The sequence below is a fragment of the Astatotilapia calliptera genome, chromosome 15 (genome assembly GCF_900246225.1).
Source record: "Astatotilapia calliptera chromosome 15, fAstCal1.2, whole genome shotgun sequence".
Taxonomy (NCBI): Eukaryota; Metazoa; Chordata; class Actinopteri; order Cichliformes; family Cichlidae; genus Astatotilapia; species Astatotilapia calliptera.
This window is the reverse complement of record NC_039316.1, coordinates 39,097,385-39,124,597: the sequence shown is the minus strand read 5'-3', so window position 1 is coordinate 39,124,597 and position 27,213 is coordinate 39,097,385. Positions and strand designations below refer to the sequence as shown.

General features: G+C 46.1%; 1 protein-coding gene across 3 annotated transcripts in view; it reads left to right on the top strand.

Annotated features, from left to right (window-relative positions):
* szt2 (SZT2 subunit of KICSTOR complex) overlaps window positions 1-27,213 on the top strand; it is a 148,865-nt gene that overhangs the window by 38,862 nt on the left and 82,790 nt on the right. Inside the window, exons 3-37 of one of the 3 annotated variants that reach the window (XM_026194041.1) lie at window positions 6,275-6,437; window positions 7,549-7,655; window positions 7,831-8,041; window positions 9,105-9,275; window positions 9,365-9,596; window positions 9,704-9,833; window positions 10,152-10,297; window positions 10,677-10,829; window positions 10,907-11,024; window positions 11,266-11,471; window positions 11,622-11,858; window positions 12,131-12,209; window positions 12,286-12,374; window positions 12,889-13,054; window positions 13,178-13,295; window positions 13,539-13,652; window positions 13,835-14,038; window positions 14,199-14,296; window positions 14,691-14,829; window positions 14,895-15,203; window positions 15,286-15,493; window positions 15,851-15,898; window positions 18,498-18,628; window positions 18,847-19,111; window positions 20,158-20,335; window positions 20,445-20,537; window positions 20,746-20,821; window positions 22,461-22,751; window positions 22,919-23,054; window positions 24,294-24,474; window positions 24,679-24,864; window positions 25,097-25,330; window positions 25,557-25,794; window positions 26,144-26,218; window positions 26,401-26,539. In XM_026194041.1, coding sequence (XP_026049826.1) covers window positions 6,275-6,437; window positions 7,549-7,655; window positions 7,831-8,041; window positions 9,105-9,275; window positions 9,365-9,596; window positions 9,704-9,833; window positions 10,152-10,297; window positions 10,677-10,829; window positions 10,907-11,024; window positions 11,266-11,471; window positions 11,622-11,858; window positions 12,131-12,209; window positions 12,286-12,374; window positions 12,889-13,054; window positions 13,178-13,295; window positions 13,539-13,652; window positions 13,835-14,038; window positions 14,199-14,296; window positions 14,691-14,829; window positions 14,895-15,203; window positions 15,286-15,493; window positions 15,851-15,898; window positions 18,498-18,628; window positions 18,847-19,111; window positions 20,158-20,335; window positions 20,445-20,537; window positions 20,746-20,821; window positions 22,461-22,751; window positions 22,919-23,054; window positions 24,294-24,474; window positions 24,679-24,864; window positions 25,097-25,330; window positions 25,557-25,794; window positions 26,144-26,218; window positions 26,401-26,539 — 5,669 coding nt within the window. The remainder of the gene's footprint in view (window positions 1-6,274; window positions 6,438-7,548; window positions 7,656-7,830; window positions 8,042-9,104; window positions 9,276-9,364; window positions 9,597-9,703; window positions 9,834-10,151; window positions 10,298-10,676; window positions 10,830-10,906; window positions 11,025-11,265; window positions 11,472-11,621; window positions 11,859-12,130; window positions 12,210-12,285; window positions 12,375-12,888; window positions 13,055-13,177; window positions 13,296-13,538; window positions 13,653-13,834; window positions 14,039-14,198; window positions 14,297-14,690; window positions 14,830-14,894; window positions 15,204-15,285; window positions 15,494-15,850; window positions 15,899-18,497; window positions 18,629-18,846; window positions 19,112-20,157; window positions 20,336-20,444; window positions 20,538-20,745; window positions 20,822-22,460; window positions 22,752-22,918; window positions 23,055-24,293; window positions 24,475-24,678; window positions 24,865-25,096; window positions 25,331-25,556; window positions 25,795-26,143; window positions 26,219-26,400; window positions 26,540-27,213) is intronic. The other 2 variants (XM_026194042.1, XM_026194043.1) reach the window with 2 other exon arrangements.

Below are 27,213 nucleotides of genomic sequence, written 5' to 3'. Positions count from 1 at the left end.
CCTGTGTAGCTGCCGGGAACGGGTGCCGCCCTGGCGGTTGATATAAGCAACTACAGTGGAGTTGTCTGTTTTCACTAAAACATGTTGACCCCGGAGATACGGCAGAAAATGCCGTAAGGCTAGGAGCACCGCGCGGAGCTCCAGCACATTTATGTGATTCAGAGTGAGTCTCTGTGACCAAACGCCATTCACTGCTCTGCCCATCATAGTTGCACCCCAACCTGACAGGGATGCATCTGTGGTCAGCGTCACCCTGGATGATACTGCCCCGAGCGGTACCCCCGCCGCGAGAGCTGTCGGGCTCCTCCAGGGCCGGAGAGCCGCAATACACGGCTGCGTTATTTTTACACCACGACTGAGATGTCGGCGAGGGCACAGCTGCAGAGAAGCGACCCACCGCTGAAAATCTCTCATCATAAGCAGCCCCAAGTGTACCACCGATATCACCGAGGCCATGAGGCCGAGGAGGCGGAGACAGAGTCGGAACCGCACGACTTTCCCCAGCTGAAAACGGGAAAGACAGTGAGTGAAGGATGCGATCCTCCGCTCTGAAAGTGCGATACGATAAGAGATGGAGTCTATTCTGAGCCCCAGATACTCTGTAAACTGTGCGGGTTCCAAGTGGCTCTTTTCCAGGTTGATAGTGAACCCAAGCTCCGTGAGGTGATTCACCACCACCTCGGAGTCTTTGATCGCCTGCTCGCGCGATCGTGAGCATATTAGATAATCGTCTATGTAAGAAAATATTCTGATGCCGCTGTTCCTTAACGGAGACAGCGCTGCCTCCACACATTTGCTGAACACCCTCGGAGCTAAGGATAGCCCGAATGGGATAGTTTGAAACTCGTACGCTACGCTCTGATAAGCGAACCTGAGATATTTCCTGTGTGGAGGATAAATGGCGATGTGAAAATATGCGTCTGATAGGTCGATTGTAACAAACCAATCGCCTGTGTGAATTGAGCGACAAAGCGTCTTGTGTGTGAGCATTCTGAACGTGTACTTCTCAAATGCTTGTTTAACACACGCAGATCCAGAATAGGACGGAGCGACGTTCCGTCCTTTTTCGGGATGAGGAAATAGCGGGAGTAAAAGCCCTGCTGAGCTTCTTCGCTCGGAACCGCTCCGATCGCCTGTTTGTGTAACAGGGAGGATATTTCCTCCTCCAGCACATTCGCTGAATCGCGACTGGCCACAGAAGCTAACACTCCGCCGAATCTCAGTGGTTTTGCCGCAAACTGTAGTCTGTAACCATGGGAAATGGTTGACAAGACCCAGGGATGAACTGCGCATGCGCGCCATCGCTCCAGCCGCTCTGCGAGCGGGCCTCTGAAGAAGCGGTAGCGTGACGTCACCCCTGTCTCCCGGAAGGAGTTGGGGCTCTCCCCCTCGGGAAGAGCGTGAGCTCCCCCCGCTGGGAACAAAGACAAATTGCAGTGATTTTCTTTTGTTTTTATTTTGAAACTGGGGGACATTCTGCCCTTGGCAAACTGCCTGGCTGCAGAAATGCATGTTTTATTTCTTTTGTTACCCCCAAACCACAGTGAAGTGTCTGGTGACTCTGGGCAGTGCTTGGTGACACAGACAGAGTGTTTAGAAGTGTTTGGTGACACTGCGCCATTTGTCCACAAGTCTGTCCTCCCTGAACTGGAGGAGGAGACTGAGAGGGTGCTCCTGGTGAACTGGAAACTTCCGGAGACCCTGAACTTTGGAGTGATTTGGTTACCCCTTCTAACACCTTCCTTCTCTTTGGGGAAGAAAAGAGGGGTGACACAGAATGCTGCAGGTGTGCTAGGCTGACCGCTTCTTTTTTCCCTCTCCGGGGTGTGACGGCTTGTTCTTTGCAGCAACTGCTGCAAAGGAATGCTTGCCCCAAGGTCTTCGGTTCTCTACCTTGGCCTGGTGGGCACCCTGCTGGCCTCCTGCTCCTCTCTGCATTCTGACCCCACTCTGTCTCCCTCTCGCAGCTGCTGCTGTTGCTGCAAAGCCAGCTCTTGGCACCTGCTGGGGCTGAGAGTTAGGTTTTCTGGGTAAGCAGAGATTGAATGCTTCACCCTCCTGCTTTCTGCGGGTGCTTGTTTCTCTCATTCTCTCCAGGGCTGGGCCAAAGAGACCCTTGGTTGGGTCATAGGCTGCATCCATGACCTCAGCCTTCTGAGCATCACCCAGGCCTGACAGGTTTAGCCACAAGGCTCTCTCACCCGAGACTGCAAGGCCCATAACGCGACCACACCCTTGGACTGCTCCCCTGGAGGAGCGAAGAATGAGATCATTAACCACGCAGATTTCATCCCAGAGGGCTGGGTTCGGGGAACCCGAGTCAAGCTGACGGCCCATGTCTTCCAGAATTTCTGCCTGATATGCTGATAGCAGTGTGACTGCATTAAGCGAGCACACTGACTGTGCAGCATATTTGTATGTCCTTTGATAAATAGATGCCGTGAGGCGATCTATCTTGTTGGGCAAAGAAATGCTAGAAGAAGCTGAGATTGCCCTGCGGTTAGGGTGAAGGTGATACGCCACTGAAGGCTCCACTGCTGGGGGTTCAGTCAGCCCCAGTTCACCCATCCCCTGGATCTCAAGCTTAGAGCAGCCCTTGGTCGGAAGCTTGCTTTTAAAAGGGCTTGACCAATAGCGACTCATTTCTTTCATGCAGGCTGGGACTGCTGGCAGAAGCTGCTTTGATGGCGGCAAGGCTGGTGGGAGCCTCTTGCCGTCATACAAGTCACGTTCTGCCCCTTCGGCATCCTGGGCGGCTGGCCATGGGATGCCTAGCTTGGCAGCAGCCCGTTTACAGACCTCGTACAAATTGCTGTCCACCAGGGGTGCAACTTCAGCCCCACTCGGTGGCCTGGACTGCTGGGGAGGAAAGGTAGAGTCATCCTCCTGTTCCTCATCCATGTCCTCCAGGTCGAGGAGGTCGGAGTCGGCATCGCCCTCCGCGTCCTCGCCACCCGGCTCGCCCACGTTTTGATCGAGGAGGTCCTCGAACGATGGGGGCATGAGCGGGGACTCTTCTTCCATCATGTCCGCCCAGCTTGTGGAGGCTCGCGGATGACGGATATCGCTCGTAGCAGTAGCAGCCGACAGGCAGGGGTCCTGACTGTTCGTTACTGCTACTCTCAGCCTCCTTTCCAGGACTTTCTCTGGCATCAAAGCACAGTGTGGGCATCCCTGAGGGTCCGCCAGTGAAGCCTGAGCATGCTTGGCACCCATACAGACGATGCACATTGGATGAGGGTCCCTGCCCGAGATGGTGGCACCGCATGATGCGGGGCACGGGCGGGATGCAGCCTCTTTAGCCTTCGGCTCCGACTTTTTGGCGGGAGTAGGAGCCGTAGACATGGTTAGCGGAAAGGGGTGAGACTAGGCTACACCAGGCTCGTCTCGACACGTTAGCCCGTAAGTAGCTAGGACTAGCAGCGGGTGTTAAATCCGATCTAGTCGCGGCGGGAGTCAGCTCGTCGTGACACGTTGGCTGCACTCCGCTAGCCAATATCGTTAGCAACTTAATGCTAACCGAACCCTACGTCGACCAACAAGCTAATGCTAGTGAGACGCTAATGTGGTTCGTGGCCTGCTAACAAGTTAATGCTAGCCGGACACTGAACGAACAGCTCGCCGTAACGCGTTAGCCCGAGTCACACAACGTCGGCTACCTCGCTAACTAAAACCAGGAACCGCTGGGACAGCTCGCCTGACGCGGTTGCTGTTCCACAGTGCAACTCTAAGTACACTTCTTTCGAAGGACTTACTCAGCACGATCCAAACTGGAACCGGAAAAACTGCGTTCGGCGACGTACTCCTACACGGGACGCCTGAGAACTGTTAAGCAGCTAATCAAGTTAGCCTGGATGCGCTGAGGGAGCTCAAAGTAGTTTCTCACGGGAAGAAAGCAAGAATGAGTTAGGAGGAGCTGGTCGGCCGTGTTAGTACGAGGGGGCGGAGCCCTGAGCACGGCTCGACAGGTCTGTCATAGACAGACGTGGTGTCATTGGAGCTTCCGTAGTTGGTCACGCCGAGGCGATTCCCATAGTGAAACACCGAGCGAAGTTAGAAAAAGAACTCTGCAGTCAGTAACATTACACATAAAGTGCAAACATAATAGCAATTGTATAAACACACACACAAACACGCCTTTAAAGTTTAAAGGCGTGAAATTGGACGGTCTAGTTCTGATTAGCGTCACCGCTGTCTCGGTGGAGTTTAATAAACTCGGCCGTCTGCTTCTTGCTATCTAAAATATAACCAGACACTGGTGTAAATTCTCGACTGTCTCACACTTCTGTTTAATAAGTTTTCTGTTTGACGTTTAGTCAGCTGTGTGAAAACCAAGGAGGAACCCACCCGGGGGATTAATAAAGTTTTATTTTATCTAATCTAATAACTTTAATCTCAGCCAAACCGATTTACTCACGAACAAACAAAACACTGAAAAAAGCCCAACAATAACATTTTTAGGTTGTCTAAGTGACTTATATATCACGTTTAACCCGAGCAGCGAAACTCCGCGGTGATCTGAAAATGATGTGCCGGAGTTGTGCCGTTCTCGGCCGCATCAGTAACCCTCGAGCTCCCGGCTAGCTGTCGAGCTGGTGGGTAGCAGACGCCTCTGAAAACGTCGAAGCACTTTTGCAAATATGCGATATCTTGATAAACCGAGCAGATATTTGATGTTTACACAGCTACTTTCTCGCCTGAAAATATGTTAAAAGTTTATTTTGTGACCCAGAAAGATTAGTATGAGTAATTTTAAAACTTAGTAGCGGCCGCCATTGTTGGAAACTGGAGTTTGGCTGGGCCGCGCTATGAATTCTGGGATATGGTAGTAATTTGGACAGCCTTCGGCGCGTCGCTGTGACGTAATCGGTCTACAAATGCGGCCTCAGGAGGATGCAGCCCATGAATTTGGACATGTCCAGAGCATAATCGCAGCCTTTGCGGTTAGAAAATTGCACTTGATCATGTCGCGATATTATTGCAAATGCGATATATCGTTCAGCCCTAATGTTTAGCTGTTTCCCACTTTTTCTTTGGTCATTTTAGCCTTTTTGGCCAGGGTGAAGGGAGCATCTGCCATCAAACAAGAAGACAGCAGCATGTAGCTATGATGATGTTTGCTAGCTCACCTTACATGCATTAATGTAATAACGTGGTTAGCCTACTCAACGTAAATTACACACGAACAACATTAAGCTCCTCACGCAGAGAAGAACGGCTGCTGCTGCATCATCATCCTCATCATTTCTGCTACACTGGCAGGGCTAGGGGCCAGGACTCTCCTCTTCGGGTTTTTGGGGATGTTGCTAACTCCGGGTCCGATAACAGGCACCACACCTGCAGTAGATGTGCTCGGTGTGAGGGCTCGCAGCAAGCTATCAAATACGGCGCATTTCTCGGCTTTTAAAAACCCGCTATGCGTCGCCAGGTGTTTCATCAGATTCGAGGAGTTACCTCCTTTGACAGTATCACAGTATCAGCTTAAAGCACTTGTTGCTGCTGAGTTTGCATCTTTTGCTGTGAAGTACAGCCAGACTTTGACCGCTTCGTCTTGGACATTTTTAATCTGTAGCTCTGCTCTAACAGAACATACGTACCTGGGCCCGCCTACTATCCTTGGAAACGTAAAATGATTGGCTAGAAGTGAAAAAAAAGCACCGAAATAAAGCACCGAAATGTGCGCTGCTTTTCGGTCTGGTTACTACTGTTTATGTCAGAACCGGTGCCATCATGGGACCAGACACCGGTACCCATCCCTACTTGTGACCCCTGTTTGTAGCAGGTCATTGTTTTTAAGAAAAAGATCTTCTGTCAAAGATCTTTATTGAATGGTTCATTTTGGGAAGAAGGGCCAGACTTTAAACAGCTATGTCTGAGTCTTTTTGTGGGTCGACTGATTATGCAGGTCAGTAAAATATCGTCTCTCATCACACGGCTGATGATCCCAGGGGAGCGAGTAGCTGATATCCTGATATGTTAACAAACACACAATTCCCTGCTGACATTATTCACTGTTATTTGCTAGAAAACAAACAGGGGCAGACTTTGCACTGCATTCAGTGCGTCACCTTGTCCACCTATGAAAGCACATGTTGTAACTGCCCTCAGCAAAGTGAACTAAAAGCTCCTCCACCTGGGGGCAGCTTGTGAGTCTACATCAAAGCGTGTCACAGTTTAATGCTGCTTTATAAAGAATGAGTGTGGCATTAAATCCTGCCTTCTATGTTGTGCATTAAATGTGTCCTAACACATTTATATTTCCTTTGCTTCTTAGTGCGTGGAGCCGTCACAGAACTCAAGTGACCATAGCAGCGGCTTGGACGAGCACCCCCACCGGACGCAAAGTGTTTCCATGGTGTCAGCTGAAATGGGGCTGGTCAGCATGGTACGCCAGGGCATCCTGGCCCTTCAGCTGCTGCCTCCCAACTCCAGTGCAGGTTGGTGAAGTTACACTTCAAGTATCAGAGGTGTTATTTAGCAGTTTCTCTTTCGTTGTCGTGCCTTATTTAAAAAACGTCTCTTCTAAGAACAAATCTGTTTTTATGCAGATGATTTTGCACTTGACATCCACAGATCAAGAGAACTGTTTCCTCAGAGTCCAAAAGGTTGATTCTGTTCATCTGCACGTTTTCAGTGGGGGAGGAGTTTCGTCACTAATCTCAGCTGACTGCAGGTTTCAACCTTATAAACAGCACATTTCTGTGAAAAGGGAACGACCACCTCTGAAGCAGAGGGTGCATCTGTCTCCATCTTACATGCTGTGATTGCAGCCGTTCCCCACCTCTCTGTGAATGGGACTCATGGTTATTGATCAGTGGTGATGAGGATTTGCATAATTATGATGAAGGTGACCTCCCAGCCCATTGTTCCTTCAGTGGGCTGGTTTCAGTCATTATGCAAATGTCCTGTTTATAAGATTGAAACCTGCAGTCAGCTGAGACTGAAGACGTGAAAACGCTGATGAAGAGTATCAGCCTTTTGGGATCTTCTTACCTGGATGATTGTTTCCTCAGAAATAACCGTTAACATCTGAAAGCACACAGTACTCCATCAGATATTACTGATGTTGTTTTCCTGCTGTATGGGTCAACTTATTGATCTGATGTGAACCACTGAAGTCACACATCTGGGACTTTGTCATGGCTTCCTTTATTCTGCAAGCCAAGAAACTGTTGTTTTTATTGAGTTTATGACATGATTGATGGAGGAAGAGTGCACACTCTCAGACAGGTTAAATCACTGATGCACTCAGTTTCTCTTCTGTAAAATGACAGGTGTACTTATGAGAGAAATAAAAATAGAGAGGTTGAAACTCTGCGTGCATTTGTTTTTTAACGTTAAGTTTCATTGATGAACAAGTAAATGCAGTCGCATAAAGCACACATAAGCTTCCTGTAACTTTTAAAGGTTTTTAACGAATGGTTTTGTACCACATGACAGTCATTTATGTGACGATCCTGGAGCGATGGATATAAAGTTGCCAGTGCTTTACAAAGAAGAATAAACTTGGAACACCGACTCCTTTCTTTACTTGTCTTTCTGTCAAAGGCATCATTATAATCACGGACGGGGTCACGAGTGTTCCTGATGTGGCCATGTGTGAAACCCTGCTGAACCAGCTCCGGAGTGGAACCATCTCCTGCTCCTTTGTACAAGTAAAGACAAGAATCTAACTCTGTATTCTGAATATACATTTTTGTGTGCAAGAACTGTTATCTAAAGCAGTCACAACAATCGTTTTCCACAATAGAAGTGATGATGATTATTATTTAAAGATATTTAGGGGATTCTCCAGCTGCTCGTCTCTGAGTCCTGTTTTTGCATGCACAGGTTGGCGGGGCGTACTCCTACGACTGCAGCTTTGGCTATATCCCCAACGTCGAGCTGATGAAGTTCATCTCATTAGCCACTTTTGGCTCCTACCTGCCCAGCTGTCCTGAAGTGGACCTAAACAGCGAGGAGATGAATGCCTACCACAAAGCATTTCTAACATACTCCTTCCTCAAGAGCCCCGAGTCCATGAACTCAGAGTATTTCTGTGGTGAGACAACGATGTACAAGTCTGATGCTAGTTTTTTCATCAGTCCTGTGAGCACTGGTTCAGTGACAGGATGCAACACAAATGAGCTCTGACAGTTTTTAAAACGGTGCAGAATCTAAATATTTATTCTTTGTTTTGAAACACAAAAGCTGTGTTTTTTATTGTTAACGTTTTTTTGAATCCTCAGTCTTAATGACTCATTTTACATGAATATATGAGCGTTCCCCCATCAGGCCTCACAGGACAGCACTCTGGTTGACACCGCTGGTACCAAACGACCGGTACCGGTGCGTGAGTCGTTTGGTACCGGGCTGCGAGACTTGAGGCTCCGGTGTGAAGTTTATGGTTTTCAGGGTTTTTATCGTTAGCTCTGGTTCCCTGGGTCTTTCCTGTGTTGCAGTTGTGTCTTATTTTGAAAGAAATATTTACGCGTTACCATAGTGACCAGAGAGCATTAAGGGGCAGAGAGGAGGATGTTACTCTCATGTTGTTGGTGCATTTCAGGAGGACGCTGCTAATAAAGTTACACAGTGAATTAATATTTATTCTTATATTTACAAAACACCACAGTTTTTGTCTCGGTCGCATCATTTTATTTTGTTGTATTTATCCGCGACACCTTAAAAATATTGTCTGACATGAAACCGTCTGTGGAGCAAAAAAGGTTGAGGAGCGCTGATTTACACCAAGCCTTTTTTACATTTTACTGTCAGTTTTTACAGAAAAGCAGCTGCTGAATTATAATATTAATCTTAAGCGTATCACAAATACAAGATATGTTGAATTCTCTTAGTTCCATAGATTGTTAACAGTTACTTACCTGGGATCTCTTTAGCTACATTATATGAAAAACCAGTTATATTTCAGGTCATATGAAGGAATACATAGAATTACAAAAATGTCCGAGGAGTTCAAACACTGCTGCATTTATCGCTAGTCCTCTTGCTCTTCATTGTCAGCTTATTAGCGTTTGTAGGCCATAATCTCTTTATTGTTAGTGATGAAGACGATAGTGATGGTTCTAATCATCATGACACATACTAACTGCTTCTGTTTTTTGTAGTTTCCCAGCACAAGCTGTTCAACGAGCACCTGGTGTCGGCCAGTGGAAACCCTGCTCTGGTCATGAGGAGGAAGAAGCACACGGAGAAGGAGGTCCATGCTCATCTAATCAGCGTGCTGTCTGTGAGACTGAGAGAGGGCTACACCATCACTGACATCAGCCTCACTAAAGGTAAACGGCTGTGTGTCTTTACTAACATCTCACACCAAGTCAGGAAAACTGAATGTTTGTGTTGAGACTGAAGCTGCTGGTGACATTAGGTGGGACTCAGCTGGAGGTGAAGCTCGTGCTCTTATGGAAACACAACATGCACATTGAGTATCTCGCGGCTGCCTCCTGGCCACTGGACCCCTCCAAGAGAACCACCAGAGTGGAGGTGACGATGGAGGGGAGCTACGACATCTTGCACGACATCAGCTGCACCCAGAGGAAACCCATCACCAGCCAGTACCGCACCTCTGTCATCCGGCGCTTCTGGAACACACTGCAGAGGTACGACATGAGGACTGGAATCTGGTTTCCAGTTAGAGACTCTGTGCGATCCCACCATCATGTAGCCATATTGATATGAAAATCCATGTGCTGTTTGTCCTTTCCAGCATCAACCAAACTGATCAGATGTTGGTGCACCTGCAGTCGTTTAACTCGATGCCTGAGAACTACATGATTCCTGAGAGCACCAAAAATGGAGTTCCCCTGTTCTACATCCCTCCTGGCTCCACCACTCCGGTCAGCCTTGTTGCTATACTTCACACTATGTTGGGAACTTACCAACTCTTATGATCTGTGTTGGTGCAAGGTTTAAAAACTCTGTGTGTCACAAAGTGTTGCTTTTGCGTAGTTGCATTTTTTCTTGGGAAACTTTCATCCCGAATGCTCCTAAATCCTGCAGATTTATGAAGCAAGACACCAGAATGGACCTAAATATTCACAAATCGTTCTTATTGTTCCCGCTGTGTGGGACCTACTAACATGTAGTGTTTGTAGAGACCAGCTCTGTTTATCTGTTTGTCTCTTAACGCTGTCGTGTCTCTCCTCCTCCTCCAGGTCTTGTCTCTGCAGCACAGTGGATCCAAAGATTCCTCTCAGTCCCAGTTTGCATCATACTGGAAGCCCATCCTCTCCATGGACGCCAACTTCTGGCAGAGATGGCTACACATGCATCGCATTGTCATCATCCTTGAGCATGATATGTAAGAATAATGAATCTCCAAAAGTTGATTCTGTTTATCTGGACGTAGCGTTTTGTGGGAGAAACGTTTCGTCATCATCAGGTGACGTCTTCAGTCTCAGCTGACTGCAGGTTTCAATCTTATAAACAGCACATTTGCACAGTGACTGAAACCAGCCCACTGAGGGAACAAAGGGCTGGGAGGGCAGTTCCTTCATCTTATTTATGCAAATCCTCATGACCACTGATCAACAACCACTGAGATTTCCTTACCTGGATGATTGAGCTTGCATTAAGAATAATGAAGCTCTTGTATTCTTTTTATCAGCCATATTTGTTTATATCAGCTTGTTTTTCTTTGCCAGTCTTTCATTGCTACCACAATACTTTGACCTTTGCAGGCCTGTCCCCAAACATCTGCACACACCTGGGAACAACGGGCGCTACAGCACCATCCAGTGTCGCATCTCCCACTCGGCCCTCACGTCACTGCTGAGGGACTGCAGCAGCTTCGTGCTGGTGGAGGGTTACTCGTATGTAAAACTCATATACAGGTGAGACCACAGGTGGTGTTGGCTGATGATGTTTAAGACTCACTGCTTCTGCCTCAACGCTCTTTGTTTTTTCTCAGCAGCTCTTCTGATCAGCCTCCCACCTCCTTCTACTTGGTGCGTGTCATCTCAAAGACCCCCTGCATGGTCCTGCGTCTGGGTTTCCCCATCGGCACACCGGCCCACATTAGGAACAAGGTACTCAGTCAAAAAACATGGGGCCAATACAATATCAGTGTTATGATCCATAGCTGTTAGTAGATGACAGTATTGTATTTTTCGTGCACTGTTTTTATAAAATGTGGTTCTCCGTTTCTTTTATGAGCAGTTTTGTAAAAACATGAAAGGAGGTTATAGGACACATGTATGCTCGGGGAACAAACTGCTCCACTTGTAACTCTCTGTGAGACTCGTGTTGTGCTTTGTTTTCTAAAATCAGATTGTGGATGAGCTGCGAGAGCAGATCCTCAAGCTTCGCTTCCCTCATCGTGTTCAGAACAAAGAGGCAACACCCAAAACCAAGAGGAAGGCTGTGGGCCACCCGTCTCCATCCAAGTCTCCCTCCATCCCTGCTCCCAAGCCTGCGCTCTCTGACAGACCCTGTGTGGTGGTGGTCAGTAAGCCTCTGGAAAAGCTGCTAATCAGGTCGGTCCATGTCATAGTAGGCCACCAGAGGAAGGTCATGTAATCTAATAATAAATAAATAAATGCATAACCACTTAAAAGTACTGGTTACACAGTTTGCTGTTGCTACCAACAGCAACTGAATGGAGACTAACTGCTGATCCTGTGCAGGTATGACAAGCTTCCTCTAGACTTCAGGACTCCCTTCATCTTCAACATGGAGACCTTCCCACTGCCCTCCAACACCGCTGCACCCCTCAGCGTGGCAGCAAACCGCACAGCCTCCTCGACGCTGGCCTCTCTGTCACGTTACTTCCTGCACCAGCGTTGGGTGTGGGCCGTGCAGAGCAGCCAGGGACCGGCTGTAGCCATGCAGGCTGTTGCCCATATCCTGTCCGTGCTCTCGGAGTAAGTTCAAACTATTAAATGTGATCTATTTAAAAATACCACAGCTACGAATATAAATGAGCCAGAGGAAAAAATGCACGCATTTGAGCAGCAGTTTTTCACCGTGGTTTTGATGGTATCTACTCTGTGGTTATGCAGCTCTCCCATAAATCAAACTGGAACAAACAAAGATGATTCTGATCTAAATTCAGGATTCTTTAAGTGCCGTGTCTCTCTTTACAAATTTCTTCTCTTTGAGATGCAAAACCTTAAAATTGTCCTGATGTCTGCAGGATCCGCCTGTCAGAAGGCTTCAACTTTGCTGCCAGTGGCGAGGGCATTATAAACCTGGTGATCGAGCTGCCAATGAAGGTAAAGAACAGCAGGACAAACTGCTCTCCCAAAGTGATTCTCTGTGATCCTGATTTGGTTTTATTTGTGTCTTCAGGGAACATCAGGAGACGTGGACAGAGAGAGTCACTCTTGTATTGTTCAGTATATCCTGTTTCCCCCTCACTCTACCTCAACGAAGGACAGGTAAGCCTGGCAGTACCCATAGGTTAGACCAGGACACGCTGTTAGGACGCAGCTTTTATTAAAAGCAACAGGAATGTTTGTCACTTGGTTTGAGTTCAGCGTGATCAAAGTCTACGTTTACTTCACCTGTTTATTAAAGCTACAAATAAGCAACAGAAACCAGAAACGGTGGATTTCATTTGAACCTCAGAACCTCTTAAAAAACAGTAACATGTACATAATGCAGCATTTTACATCCAGGCTCAGTTTGACTGATTTATTCATGTTTATTGCAAAGCTGCAGCTGGTCAGCGTGTGGTATCGACAGTGATGAGGAAGAAGCTGTGTGACTGACATGTTTATGTTCTGCCAGCAGCGTGTCGTTGTCATTTAATCTGAGATACCCTGATGCTGTGTCGATGTCTGCAAAGTGTTAATCTAACACGAAGCCCTTTAACACAGTTCAAAATGTTTGTGCAGCTCAGCTGAACTCTTCAATTTTCAGCATTTTGTTTTGTCTTTCGTGGAGTTCTAGCTTCTCCACCGACGACGACAATGACACCGAGGTGGAGGCAGTCGACCTGGACACGGAGCTGAACCTCGTGACCGAATGCTGGGTGGAACCGCAGTGCGGCACGGTGAACTGCACGGATCAGCACCGCTCCTTTCAGGGCCTTAAGTACCAGGAGCTCCCTCGAGCAGTACGAAAAGCTGGCTTATACAAGCTGCTCTCAAACTAGAGCTCAGTTTGCTCCATTTGTGTACGTGAAGCTTTGCTCGTCAAAAGCAGCAGGTTTGGTTTACGCATCCCTGTTGTGTTGCAGATCTTCCCGAGGGACTTGGCCTGCATGTCCACCATGATGACCTTTGAATATCTGAGCCAGCTGTGTCAGAATAAGGATCAGGTCTGCTCTCTGCCAGCTGGACTCAAGGATGCACAAGGTAACAAACGTAGCTTTTAATCAGCGTTAGCAAAACGTCACACATCACAGAAACGCCTGCAAGAGTCGTGCCTCGCTGAAGTGTTAGCACTCAGTCTGCCGTTGTTAGACGTTTGTTGAGCTCATTCTAGTCAAACATTAAACTAAAGCTGAATACATTAAAGCCTTGATGGCTCAGCGGATGCGATTCTCCGGTTTTTGCTTGTTTGAAAATGTGATGATTTTCCATTATGTGTGCGTGCAGGAGAACATCTGGTCTCTGAGGAGAGCATCCACATGGTCCCTTTCCAGTTTGACCTCATTAAGCTGCTCCCAAAATGCCAGCAGGTTGAGCTGTTTTTCGTCACATTCAGCACAGGTATGTACAGCACGTTTTACGTCTACCTGCTTTAGACAGAGTAGCGCACTGTATATGAGGGCTCGCTGATCTTAATGCATCTCACTTCCATCTGTGTCCTACAACATGCATCTATACGCTTAGAAATGATAATAAATAAATATAATAAATCGATTTGAGCGCGTTTCCCTTTTTGTGCTCAGCGACGGGGAGTGAGGAGCAGATGAACAGCTCCCACTGCCTGCCCAATGAGCTCCTGCTCAGCCTCTTCCACACCAGCCTGGAGAACGAGCTGAGTGACAGAGAGATCCCGTTAGCTGACGGGGACCACGTCGCCTTCATGCATCACATCTTGGAGCGGGAACGAGACGGCCACGTCGCTCCTTTCTCCCTGCCGGTTATTAAAGGTCTGTACGAGTCTGTGTCCAAGTGCACGTGAATCTAGCCAGAGTATCTCCTGGAGGTAGATGATCCCATTATAATTGGAAAAGAATGATAGGAGAGTAACAAAATATGAGTGTTTTGTTCTCTGTTTTATCAGTTTCTCTGTCGTCTCGGTTTCTTTAGAGGAGTGCGTCAAGCCTCCAGAGAAACAGGACACGGTGACGTCATTCTACACGGCCGGCAGCAGCAGAGAGGTGATGGGGTCAACCAGCACTTTACAGGTGATCTCCAACATTTGCACAAAACCAAACCTGTGTCACTTTTAAGTGTTTTTTATTTATGTTGTTATAATGCAGCTAGTGATGATCTGTTGAAGCCTTTGAAAATGTTTGAATCCTTACAGCCGTTGGTGCCTTTAGGCTTGATTGCCACACACGTCTGTGATACTTGTATTGTTTTCTTTCAGTCTGCTGTTTCTAGTTAAACGTACTAAAGTAAATCATGGGATAGGAATGCAAACATTTCTCTAATAAATTGAAATAGTCCTTTTGAGCTCTCTGACTGTTTCTGCGGGTAATGAGGCCACAACCACACTGGAAATCTGCAGTGGGAGCTGCTTCAGGTCCCTCGTTGGTCTTTCCTGTATTCGTGACAAATGTCTGTTGTGTTTGGCAGAGTTTCAGCAATGCAGACCTTGTGGATGAAGAGCCCTTGTTGTTGGAGAGCAGCTGCTCTGCGCCACAGTGGAGATGTTATGCCAAGTGCATCAGCTCCCAGCATCTAATCCTCACCTTCCTTCCTGCTACCTTCACAGGTGAGTCTGGAGTTTGTTGGCTGTGGTGCTTCTAGCGCGCTCTCATGATGTTTGTTATGTTGCAGATGTTCTGATGTTGATGGCTTCAGGAGAGACCGAGCCTCGGAGTAATGTGAGCACACAGGAGGACGACGCTTTGACCCCCAGCAACAAATCTCAGGCTGACTCTTTGTCTGGATCCACTGGTGGCTTTGAAGGGTCCGAGTCTGGACTCAGCCTGCGCTCTAGTCGGCGACTGAGCTCCAGCACCGCCAGGTCCCCTGTGCTCTCATCTCCATCTGATGGCCAGACTGGAGCTGCTGACTCCCAGACCCTGGAGCAGAACAGCTGGGACAGCAGAGGCTCAGAGATGGAGAGTTGGATACCGGGCTCAGGTGAGCCTAAAACCGCACGTCTGCAGGGTTTGAATTGTTCAAACATTTTGCACAAAGATTGACGTTTTTCTGATGTTTCCAGATGCTGCAGAAAAAGAAGGAGTCCACTTCTCTGAGCCACACAAGTCAGACTTCCATATCAGCCTCAGCAGACAGCTTTCCCAGCAGAGCACTGGTGACAGCAGCCAGCTGAAGTGTCCAGTTTACGTCTACAACTGTTCACTGGAGAATCTGAAAGAGCAGCTGGTTCACCCAAACTCCAGCCGCCAACCCAGGGACGTCTTCTTCAGGTACTGAGGGAAAAACAAGCAAGCATTGAAATCCTGAAAGACAAGGAAGGTTTTACAGTTGTGTTGCCAGTTACAATTATAAAATGATAAGAAGGTCTTATAGAATTATTGTATATATTTGGGTCTCTTTGTAACCTTGGCTATCTCATAATAATGACACTGTTATTGCCTGGAACACAAAAACCGTCACCAAATACTGAATATGGATCATCTAACCCAGTCTTAGAAGTACTAGACGAAGAGGAGCCGTGTTGTAATTAGGCTTTGTCATGATTGTGTGACGCACTGCGAGCCTTGGATTGTTGCAGTGGAGATGTTAACATGTGTGTCTCTGGTTGTCTTCACGGGGGAGAATAGAGCCCGAGATGCAGAGTCCTGGGAGATGTGTCAGCAGATGAAGTTCAGGTAGCACACTGTCTGTCTGTCTGCTCTCCTTCTGTCTGCTGAGGGGCTGCTCAGCTTTCTCTGGACACTTCTGGCAACTTGGGGATGCGCTTGTAGAGCGGGACAGTGTGGCTTTCCTAAAACTAGGCTGGTAAAAGCATCTACTCCCCGGGCCTGTCTGTGCTTCCTCCTGTTGCTGCAAACATCAGAGAAAACCACAGACACTCATCAAAGGGTCACATTTCTTCTTCTGTTGCTTATTTGGAGCTCTGACATTGTTGAAGTCTCTTAAAACTGTGGCCTTGCCTTCATGCCTGCTGTCCTGTCCTACTGAATAAGACATAAAAATGATGTTTGGTATCATAAATACCAAGACGTGTTTTTTTTTTTTTTTTGAGGTTGTAAATCAAAATTGCCTCAGACACTTCCTGTGGGATGGGGGAAGGACTGCAGGTTTAAGACACTTCCAGTTTAGACTGATATTTAAACCTGGGATCTACATCCATGTTTTATATACAAGGTTTTTATCCACGAACATGAATTATGAAAGTCTCAGCGGGATGCTGGCCTCGCTGTATTTATATGTATTAACACTGATACTATCACAGGCTGCAGTTTTGTCTGCTGCTCTTCAGCTTTGTTTTAGTGGAGAACCAGCCTCACTGCTGATGAGCCAAGGATTACACATGAACTATAGTTTTAATTCAAAGAGATGATGTGGACAGATCAAACTTTCTGTTTACATTATTTGTGCTGGTGCGACTGAGTAATGCAATAATTCAGTTTTCTGTGTGAAACAGCACTCACTGCATGCTTGAAGCTGACAGCAATAGTTTAAAATAGTTGGCAGTATTTACTGGTACACCTCAGAAACACTGAATGTGGATTGTAGTGATATTTGAAGCCAAACTCGGTTGGGTCGGCAGGATATTTGTCAGGGATGATTATTGATACCTGTTATTCTATATAAGAGTGTCACACAGACACTGCACTCTGAACAGTGCAGATCAGCCTATTTAACACAACATGCAGTTTACACGAGACAGTTTTATTTCTTATATGAATGTTATTTATTTTAACTGTCATGAACAGGATGTGACACGTCATAATAATAACAACTGTGCTGCATTAAAACAGCAGGTGGGATAGCCAATCGTTAAGTGATGACATCTGAACAAACTGCTCCGTGTTTATTAAGGCTGCTGTGTTTTTAACATGTTTTAATACTTTGTACCTTGTTCTAATCTCAACAAGCCCATAAAAACAGTCAGTGATCACTGTCGGCCTCTCTCGGTTTTAATCATCACTGTTCATTTTACAGCTCAGTGTTTAAACCCTTACGATGTAGCTGCAGCCCAGCAGCAGTATATTAATGACTAACCTCGTATTGTGGATGGATTATCTCAGTTGTTCTCCTGCTGAAGTTTGGTCCGTTTACAGCATCCTGCCATGCGACTGCATTTGTCTCTAACCATCAGGAACCCTCACGTTAACTTTTATCCAGTGGAAGAAAGTTAGCTTCATCCTCCAGCTTCACTGTGTTTATGCTAACATAGCTGTGTTGCTAGCAATCACGTAGCACATCATTATATAGCAGCTAGCCCAACTTCAGTAACCCTACAAACGTCACTGCTGTTTAGTTTTCTGTCTTCATTCATGTTGGAAGTGACAGCAGAGCTGTACGTTTGAACCAGAACATGCCAGATATCATTTAATCTGGAGACTTCCCACGTACCACTAGATGGAGCCAAAGTACCACCAGTGGTACGCGTACCACAGTTTGCCAACCACTGATGTAGCGGGAATGCAGAGACTGGTGATGCTTAAACTGACAGCATGGGGCCATGACATATTTGTAAACATGTAAAGTTATGCTGATGTTTATAAACAGAAGCATACTGGAGTCTATCCTAATACTTAGAATGGGTTAACTGGGAAACAATAAAAGACTTCCTGTGCTTAACTAACAGTTAACTCTGGGTGTCAATACTGAATTAAGACTGTTGTTTTAGATGTTTGTGTCTTATTTTAAGTTTAAACTACAAACCTATAAACACACACAAATAATTTCTACACTTAGGTTAAAAATAGAAATATTGTTAAATGACTCGTCTCTCCCTGACTTTGACCTGATAAATCATGTTTGCTCCTCCCCTAATTCAGCGCTTCAGATGCTTGCTGTGGAGGTTCAGCTGTCCCTCACAGGCTTATTGGCTCCTTCGATGATGCTTAATCCCCAGTCCCAGTCACATAAGCATAGAGACCAGTCAACAACCACTGGTTAACATGGAAACATTCAAATTTATTTGCTTTGGGAAATGCATGTCGGTCATTTAGCAGTCGGTCAGAAGGATTTTGGCTTGTGAGGGTTTCATCGACTGGTCTCTCGGCCTTGTGACTGGGCTTGTACTGTGGTGCAGATATGGGTTCATGTAAGTGCTTATGCAAAACTAGGTGCAGTGGAACTGTCTGTATTTTAACCAGCACTGTTTTCTACATGTGTGAAATTGAGGTTTTATGTACTAACGTAATCTATCCTTGTGGGTTCAACTGATCCTTCATCATCCTGTCAGACCCGGGTTCCTCTTCTCAGTGTCTTTTCTGTGCTGTTGTTCCCCAGCAGGTCTCTATCTCAGGATCGCAGCAGTCAGTCTCCTTGGACCGACCTCCTGTCTCAGCCTCACAAACACAAGGAGCTGGCCAACTACTGCAGCATGCTGCAGGAGCATTACCACCAGAGCTACGTCAAAGGTGATCTGTGTCCACCAACACGAATGCTTCAAGCTTAACTGAGTAGTCAAAAAGAAAAATCCTTACTCCACCAAAACACACACACAACTGAGGATCTGAGGTTAAGTCCATCACAGCAGTGCAACATGTCACAGTCGTCCATGATTTCACAGGTGTTAAAATACAGTGACTGAAACTCGTCCGAGCGTCGTTTGGTCACGCGTCCATGTTCTTGTCAGGTGTATACCGCAGCCTGCAGCAGTCCTACAACATCAGCTCCCAGGACGTCCTGATGGCGATGGACTACTGTGAAGAATCGCTGCAGGAGATCGACATCACCTCCTTCCTGCAGACGCTATGTGGACACATCAGGGTCTTCAGGGAACACGGCAAGACTCCAGGATGGGGAGGAGGGCCTCTGAAAGCTTCAAGGAGCCCTGCCACGTTTATCCTTGGTGAAGCTGAGGGGGAGCAACTCGATGATAAAGTGGCCTCTTCATGCAGGTGAAGCCAATCATCAGAATCAGACACATGCCAGTCTTTGAGAAACGAGTTGCTTCTATTTAACAAAGTTAAGTTACAGCTTATCACCTTCTTATATTTTGCTTTACATAAAACATCTCAGCATAGGGGGTAACCCACGTTTCTGCCCATCTGTCTGTGGATCTGTTTATCTGGGGCTAGTGGCATGCAAACCATCAGCATACAGTTTAGTCATTTGGTAATGATTTAAACTGTCCAGCAGGTGGTGCTGTCTGAGCTGGTGAATTCACATCCACAGAGGCCTACGTCAGGGTTTTCTTCACATGTGCTGATGTTGGTGTGACTCAAACATACTTTGATTCGTTTGTTATATTAATGAACTTTATTGATTCTCCACTTTTCTGTAAAAAGAGGGTTTAGTTCTATTATAAACAAATCTTTGTTTCTTGTAGTCACACTTCTAAGCACTCGTCTTCTCACTGTGCTTTACATGGTCAGGGAAAGACTGCAGTAAAAACTATAACATTAGACCTCCAGACCAGCCCCTGCAAGCAAGCGAGCGTGCGGAAGAAGAGCTCCAGTTTACCAGGATGAGATCTCTGACAGGAGCCGAAAGAACGAACACAGCACAAAACTATGATACAACTAAGCAGAGTTTTAGTGTCATTTAGCTTCATGAAAATGTTTGTAATGTAAGAAGTATAGATGGTGTCTGTTTCCTAAATGCAGTCTGCCACCGGTGGGCCTGTGCTCCCACAGTGGGCTGCTCTGTTGGAATAATGTGGCGCTCTGAGACCTCCAGGATGCCAGAGCTGTTTGAGACGTGATAAATGCATGTTTCCCTTTCACCAGTCATCATTCAAATAAAGCAGCAAACCACCACACCATGTTGCTAATTGTCCTTTGATGAATCACATCTGTTAACACGTTCCAGTTCATAAGTTTGCTGTCAGTGTGTTGGCTTTTCCCTTCCAAAGCACTTTTATAACGACTGTTTTAAGGTCAGTCTGCAATAAGATTCATGTTAACTGACACAGTTATTAATTGTGTGGTATTTCTGGCTGCAGTACTGAAGTGGAGGACACCAGTGAGGCTGAATCCAGAGGAGTTCCTGATTCCTCTGCTCCTACATCTCCACCGATCAAGGAAGAGCCCAAGAAAGGAGCGATAGCAGAATTCCCTCTGACGCTGCTGCAGACACAACCCGTGTGTGACGTGTATCCAGATCTGCACAAAATAATACAGGTAGTGTCTGAAGGGGGATCCCGTACTCTTCAGTTCCTTAAAGCTGATTCTTGGACCAGAAAGCTAACGGCTTTAAATAATTATCATTTCAATTTTAAACTGTTGTCAGGATAAATTCATGGAGATCCTTTCTCAGTATTTCAAAAGTGTTCCCTCCAACCCACACTACTTCTACTACTCTCCACCTTCATCCAAGAAAGAGGTGAGTTTGCTGTAAATTTGCTACAATATCATGCGTCACATAGCAGGTTAGATGTTATAAAGAGGGATGGATGTCATCAAGGATTTGGACAAATCAGATGTTGGGGGGAAACTAAAAACTGTTTATTTCAGAGAAGCAAACCGAAGAGAGGTGAGTCTGTATCTCTATATCTGAGCATGAACCTTGCTGCTCTGATTTTCCTTCACAGGAGTCGGAGGACGGCGAGATGAAAAGACGGGCGAGTGAAGAGCTGCTGTCAGAAGCTGAGCCCGCCACTGAAGACGGTAAAGGCCGTTCTGAAACGTTTGCCTTTAGTTTGGGTTTGTTGTTAGTCTCCCGTCAGCACTGTGGTCACACATTCAGTTGTTCAGTGTTCAGCAGTAACAAATGTTAAAGGTGGAGGACCTTTCCTGTTTCGTCCTTCATTAAGCACAAGTTGTTATACTGCTAAGCTTCCCTGAAGCTTCTGTGCAGGAGTATCGTAGCTTTTTTGTGTTTGTTGTTTCTTTTCTTCCTCCTGTAGCTGTTGATAACCTGTAGCCAAAAGGCTGATAGTGGAATCATCGAAATTACTGTGAAAACGTGACTCAACAAAAGGGCTGTTGTTGTTGGAGGAGGCTACAAAAGATAAAATGTGAGACTGATAGAAAGGGAAAATAAAACGAGTGAATTTTCAGCAGTCGTCCATCCTGTGCTCTGAGCACAGATATTTCTCTCCAGTCAATAACAGCACCTGCCTGCTCGTGAGCGTTACACAAGTGGCTTTTTATAATGGAAAGCAATCGTTATGGTGACTTCAGCGTCTGGGAGAAAGGTGTAGAAGAACTCAAAGCAGGGTGAAGATGAGGAAGACTCTGAGGCCGAGCCCAGTTAAACTGATCATTTTAGTACGGCTCATTTCACATTTAATATCCAGTTAGTGCTTCATCAGTTAGTTTTTAATCAGCCGTCGTTATTTCAGCGACTTCTGTTTCATGCTTTAGAAACGCGAGACACATCGCCTCCTTTTGAGGTGTCCCGACTTCAATAAATGTGGAGCAATGAAACAAACAGCAGAGGTCCAACGCACACAGGAGAAGAAGTCTGCAGCATCACATCAGCACACGTCTCCTGCTAAGAACACACTTGAAAATGCTTTTATAACATCAGGGTTAACGCCCCTTCTCACGTCGATTGCAGATCAAATACATCGATTGCAGTAAATGGTACATGTTAGATGGCTAAAAACAGACACAGAAGTTCCTCTTTCTATAACAGCTTCCATACATGGCAGTAAATTTCCAGCCTAGACGGTCCCTGAGGGCTTGTCCTTTTCTTGACTTGTCTTCTGTCATCTGTTACCAAGCAAACTGAAATGCAGTTAGAAGCTAAATGAATTTCGGGCTTTTGGCCTGGCAGGATTATGTGTTTGTAAGCGTGTGTGCTGTTTATCCTTCTGTGCTCCAAGTCACCTACACTATAGATTGTGAGGACATAGCGCTTCACAAAGCTTAAAACCTTCTTTAAGAGACTGAGCATCAACTCTGAATGAGCACAAACATGCAATGTGTATAAAATAATTATAGCTGCACCTGTAATAAAAAGGTTAACATGGTGGCAATAACTTTAATAAGCATCTCTAATGCAACATCAGTGCTGTGGGATATATTACTAATACAATGTTAATAATGCAGGTTATATTGTAGCAGTAAATGATCTCTGTACAGGTGTCTGGTACTCGTCTGTGTATTCATATACAGTTATATGCCTTTACTGTTAGACACAGGCAGGATCCACGTGGTCCCTGCGGGTCAATAAAAAGCCTGAAAGTAAAATAAAGTCTTTCCTAAAACCTTATTTAACCAAAGACGTGAAACAACAAAAAGAGTTTGCAGAGTTTATGATTCTTAGGACTACTTTAAAGTTGTCTTGCTACACTTGCAGAAAATGTGCCGTCTTCCTGCATAATGACGGAGAGCGACACAGATCTGGTGGTGGAGTATGAGGAGCACCCAGGCAGCAGCTCCCAGGGAGAGGGTGAGGACCAGTCCCTGTCTGACTCCAACACTGTGAACCAGGACCAGGACTCGTTCAGCATCCTGGAGGGAGAGTCCCTGCTGGAGAACGAGGCCCCACAGCTGGACATGCCACCACTGTTTGTTCACATCACCTGCTCTGTCAACATGAAGAGCTGCCATGGCTCCGTGCCCATGCAGACGCTGCCCACGTGCCTGGGTGAGTACAGCTGACTGCTTTCCACCTAAGTGGCTTCTTTCTGTGCAAGGAAGCATATCTGAAGCTGTGTTACTCTTTTGCTTCTATAAATCACCACTTTGGACAAAGAGCTTCTTCTTCACACTGTTAATTTTGTTCCCGAGCTTACTTCACAGTTGTGTTTGCAGGTGAGGTCATTTCCTGCCTGGAGAATGCTGAGGCGGTGCAGTCTGTAGATCTGAACGAACTCTCGGTCACGCTGGATATTTTTGTTCTGACGCTGCCTCTGGAGATCGAAGCCATGGCGGACTTCCATCATAACAGGTCGTGTGCAAAATCCAAATTTTTTTTTAATCTCAATTTTACATCCTGATCGATTGCAGTAAAGATCCTTTGTAGGAGCGTTGGTAGGATTTTAATGAAATCACACTTTTTAAAAGCGATGACACGGAGCAGAAATAAAGACAGAAACTGGTGACGTTGCTTATTCTGCAGTGAATTTCTCAAATGGCCTTTAAAGAATTATTGATGCCTCTTTGGGCAGGACGTTACTCACTTTCCTGGATTTGACCACAAAAAGCAAACAGAATGAAAGGAAAGCTGAACATGAACCAAAAACAGACCCTTTCAGAGAACAAAGGATCTTTCTGCACTGCTCTCTGAATTAAAGTGGCTCCAGCACAGATGAACCAGGAACACCTTTGAAAGAGAAACACGACAAACTGGACCACAGTTTGTCAACGTTTATGTTACCCAGTCCTAGTGCTCGTTAGCTCTGCTGGTGACCTGTCCAAGGTGTACACCGCCTCTCAACCTGTGATAGTCGCAGCCAGATGAAGAGATGAATAAATGTCAGGCAGATGAAACTCAATGAGAGCATTTTAGCAAATCACAAGCTTTGAAAGTAAAAAACAGCTCTGTGAGATGGAGGCGGAGCTTCATTTTAGACACACCCCACTCAGGACCCTGGACCTCTATCTGCCTGTATATAATCATCCATAATGCACATCTAAGAAAACACTGCAGCATCAGTCTGGATCTCACAGACAGTTATAGAAAAGGCTGAACTGACAGTTGGTAGATGGACTCCAACAAGCCTTAGAAAAGCAAAGCAACAGTTGTGGCTGTGTCAGTATTTCACTGATGACTACACCAGCACATCTGGAATATCACTCCATTCATTTTACTACAATTAAACACGTGCTGTTTCCTTTTATTTATTTCATTTTTTTAAGTTGAATTAATTGATTATTTTATCCACAGAAAATATCTTATTTCAGTCATTTTTCATTCAAAGACTGCTAATTTCCTGCTACCAAGTTATTATTGTTTCTATCATCGTGTAAACCTAAAAACCGAGGTGACAAAAATAATCAATTGTAATTTTTGTCTTCATGTTCAGTAGTTATTGCTTATTTTAGATGAAATTGACGGGATTGGAAGTGATGATTAGCAGCAGCACCAGAGTGAAGCTGTTGGCAGGAGACCCATGCACCCACTGCGTCTTTGAGTCAGTCTGAGTGTGGACTCCATGATGTTCACGTCAGCTGTCTCCGTGTGTAGGTACACCTCAGAGAGCAGCATGAATCGTTCACCAGGGCAGCCCTCCTCCTATCGCTCTGACGAGGAGCTGATGGCCGTGCTGGACAGTCTGAGGGGAGGAGGTGTCAACGGCATCTCTGGTGACCCCTTATCCAAACTCCCACTTCCCCACAAGTTGGCAATCCTGGCCACAATGGACGAGGTGAGTCCTCCCACACGTGACAGGTGGGCAGCTTTTCCACATTACTGAAGCGTGCAGCGTTCGTACACTTCACAAGAGCATTTCTAATAGTCTTTGTGAAAGATTCACTGAACAGATATCTGTGCTTCCTGCTGTTCCTGCACACACACACACACACACACTAGCAGTGCTGCTCTTATCCTGGTTTCTCTCGGTGTGATTCAGATCCGCTGGCTGCTGGAGGATGAGATCGTCTCTGCTCTGCGTCACTCTCGGGTCATCGGCCCGGCCACGCTGCAGAAAGTGGCGGAGCACGTTTTACGCTCCAGCGGTCGACCGCACTGTCACTGTGAGGAAGTCCCGCTTCAGTTTGTCTTTGGGCCTGAACAGTCGCTGGAAAAATTCAAAGAGGCAAGAAGAACAAACAGGATTTAAACTTGAGACACAAAGTTTCTCCAGGAATGTTCTACAAAAACATGTCTGCACATATTTGTATGAGAACATGATAGGAGTTCATTAATGAATCTTTAATTTTGTTCTTGCATATGTGCCTACAGGCTGATTCACAGGCATGCACAGAGGTTTGTTACTTCTGTATAGATGGACGTATGAATATAAAGTACAACGTTTGTTTATCTTGCAGGAGTTTCGGAGGATGTCTTTCTCTGGCTATGTGTTAAATGGAGAACAGGCCGGCTTCTACTATATGTCTCTGAGCAGACTGCACCCTCAGAGGATCCGAGAGACCGAGAGGCTGTCTGAGAGCACTGCATCCCCCCCACAACAGCCTGCTGCCGCCACCATATCCTGCAGTGCTGCAGCTCAGGCGGAGACCACGACGCTCGAGAGCGAAGCAGAAGCTCAGGCCGACAGTGAGGTTAGATACATCAGTGACTGTGATGTGCAGAGGAGGGAAAATACATCAGATCAGCCTTCATCTGTCCAGCTGTGCATTCAGTTTGTTTTTATGTTATTATTGACATCAGCATAAATCCATGATCAGAAATAAATCAGGTTAAATTTTAAGACGTATAGTTGGTAGAGTTTATCTGCAGGAGTTTATCAGACAGAATGACTCTAACTTTTACTTGAACTCTGTGCAGAGTGAGGACAGGAAGCCAGTCAGTGTTGCTGCTGATGCTCTCAGTGACACGACTCCGGACGCTGGTGAATCAGTTGCAGCCTTGAAGCCTGAAGCAGATGACTCTGTTAGCATGGTTGGGGACAGAGGTCAGCCCAGTACCCCCCAGCTGCAGGCAGAGAGCTGCACAGAGGCCAGCTCACCCCCAAAGACCCCCTCGAGTGTCAGCCTGGCTGAGTCCGTGCAGTCGGCCTCTCACAGTGAGTTTCACATTCATACCTGTTTAGGTTTGCTTGTTTCACTGTTTTGTTGCACGTGTGTCATCATCATGTCCAGTGATGATGACACACCTTACATTTGTACTTTATTCATTCCAGAAGTTGGTCAGTAAAAAAAGAAACTTCATATAAAAAGATAAATATAATGCATAATAAATCTTAATAAATACAAGTATTAAAAAAATAAAGTCCGTGTAAAAGTAAAATGTGAAGATATTGTAACAGTAACCGATTCTTTCAGCGTGGTGCACCGTTCGGGTTTCAGCTCTGTAGTTTAACCTGCGTAGAACAGAGACGCGCTCCTCTATCACTTCTTGTTTTCTCTCCTCAGGTGGCGGCAAACTCAGGCCGAGTCGAGTCCAGAGTGTCGTCTCCAGCCAAGGCAGCCTGGACTCAGACATGCAGGGTAAGTGCTGCACAAAGCTGAGTGAGAGGCTCCCTGTGGGGGAGAGTCATAGAAACACCTGAAAGGTTCAAAGTGTCTGCTTTACAGAGTCTTAATTCTTATGTTATAGACGGTTCATGTCAATGCGTCTTCAGAAGAATGGTGGAAACATGTTAAATACAGACGTAATGCTGTGTTGACAGGTTATGATGGTGGCAGCAGCGACTCTGAGTGTGAGAGCTCCACCCTGGATGAACAGGAGTGCCAGGCCCGGCTTATGCCAGACTTCTGGCTCATTGTTAAGATCCACCAGGACAGAGTGACGGTGTACTCCCACTCCAGGTCAGAGTCATTTAGTGATTCCCATTTTTCATTCATTTAGTAACAAGTGACCTAAAAACAACTATACAGGTTTTAATTGAAGCAACTGTAACAAGTTTTCAAAGAAGCCCCTGTTTAAGGACCCGTTTTTATTTTTATAGACATGAAAAATCAGAACCGTTTAAAGCAGGGTGTCGGACTCCAGGCCTCGAGGGCCGGTGTCCTGCAGGTTTTAGATCTCACCCCGGGTCAGCACACCTGGATCACATGATGAGTTCATTACCAGGCCTCTGGGGAACGTCACGACCAGGGCTCTAGAGTGCCACCAATTTGGTTGCAAATGCGAGCAAATTTTTCAGTGGTGCGACTAAAAAAAAATATTTGGTTGCACCTGTGCGACCAACTGTTCAGGTAGCAAAAAAAAAAATCTGCAACCTTCCCTGTGGTCAACAACAGACACACATTTTGTCCCTATCGTGGACTGAACCAATCAGAGATAGTCAGGGGCGGGACCTCTCTGATTGGCCGTGGTCCAGTTGAAAGTGCAGGTGGAAGTGGGAGGTGAGTAGCTTGAATAAAGCGATATCAATTCATTAAATCCTGACTTTTAAATATAACTGTGTTTTGCCAGAAACGCCAGATTCTCAGATTAAAGCTCACAAAACCATTTCAACAACAACCAAACAGCAGATGAG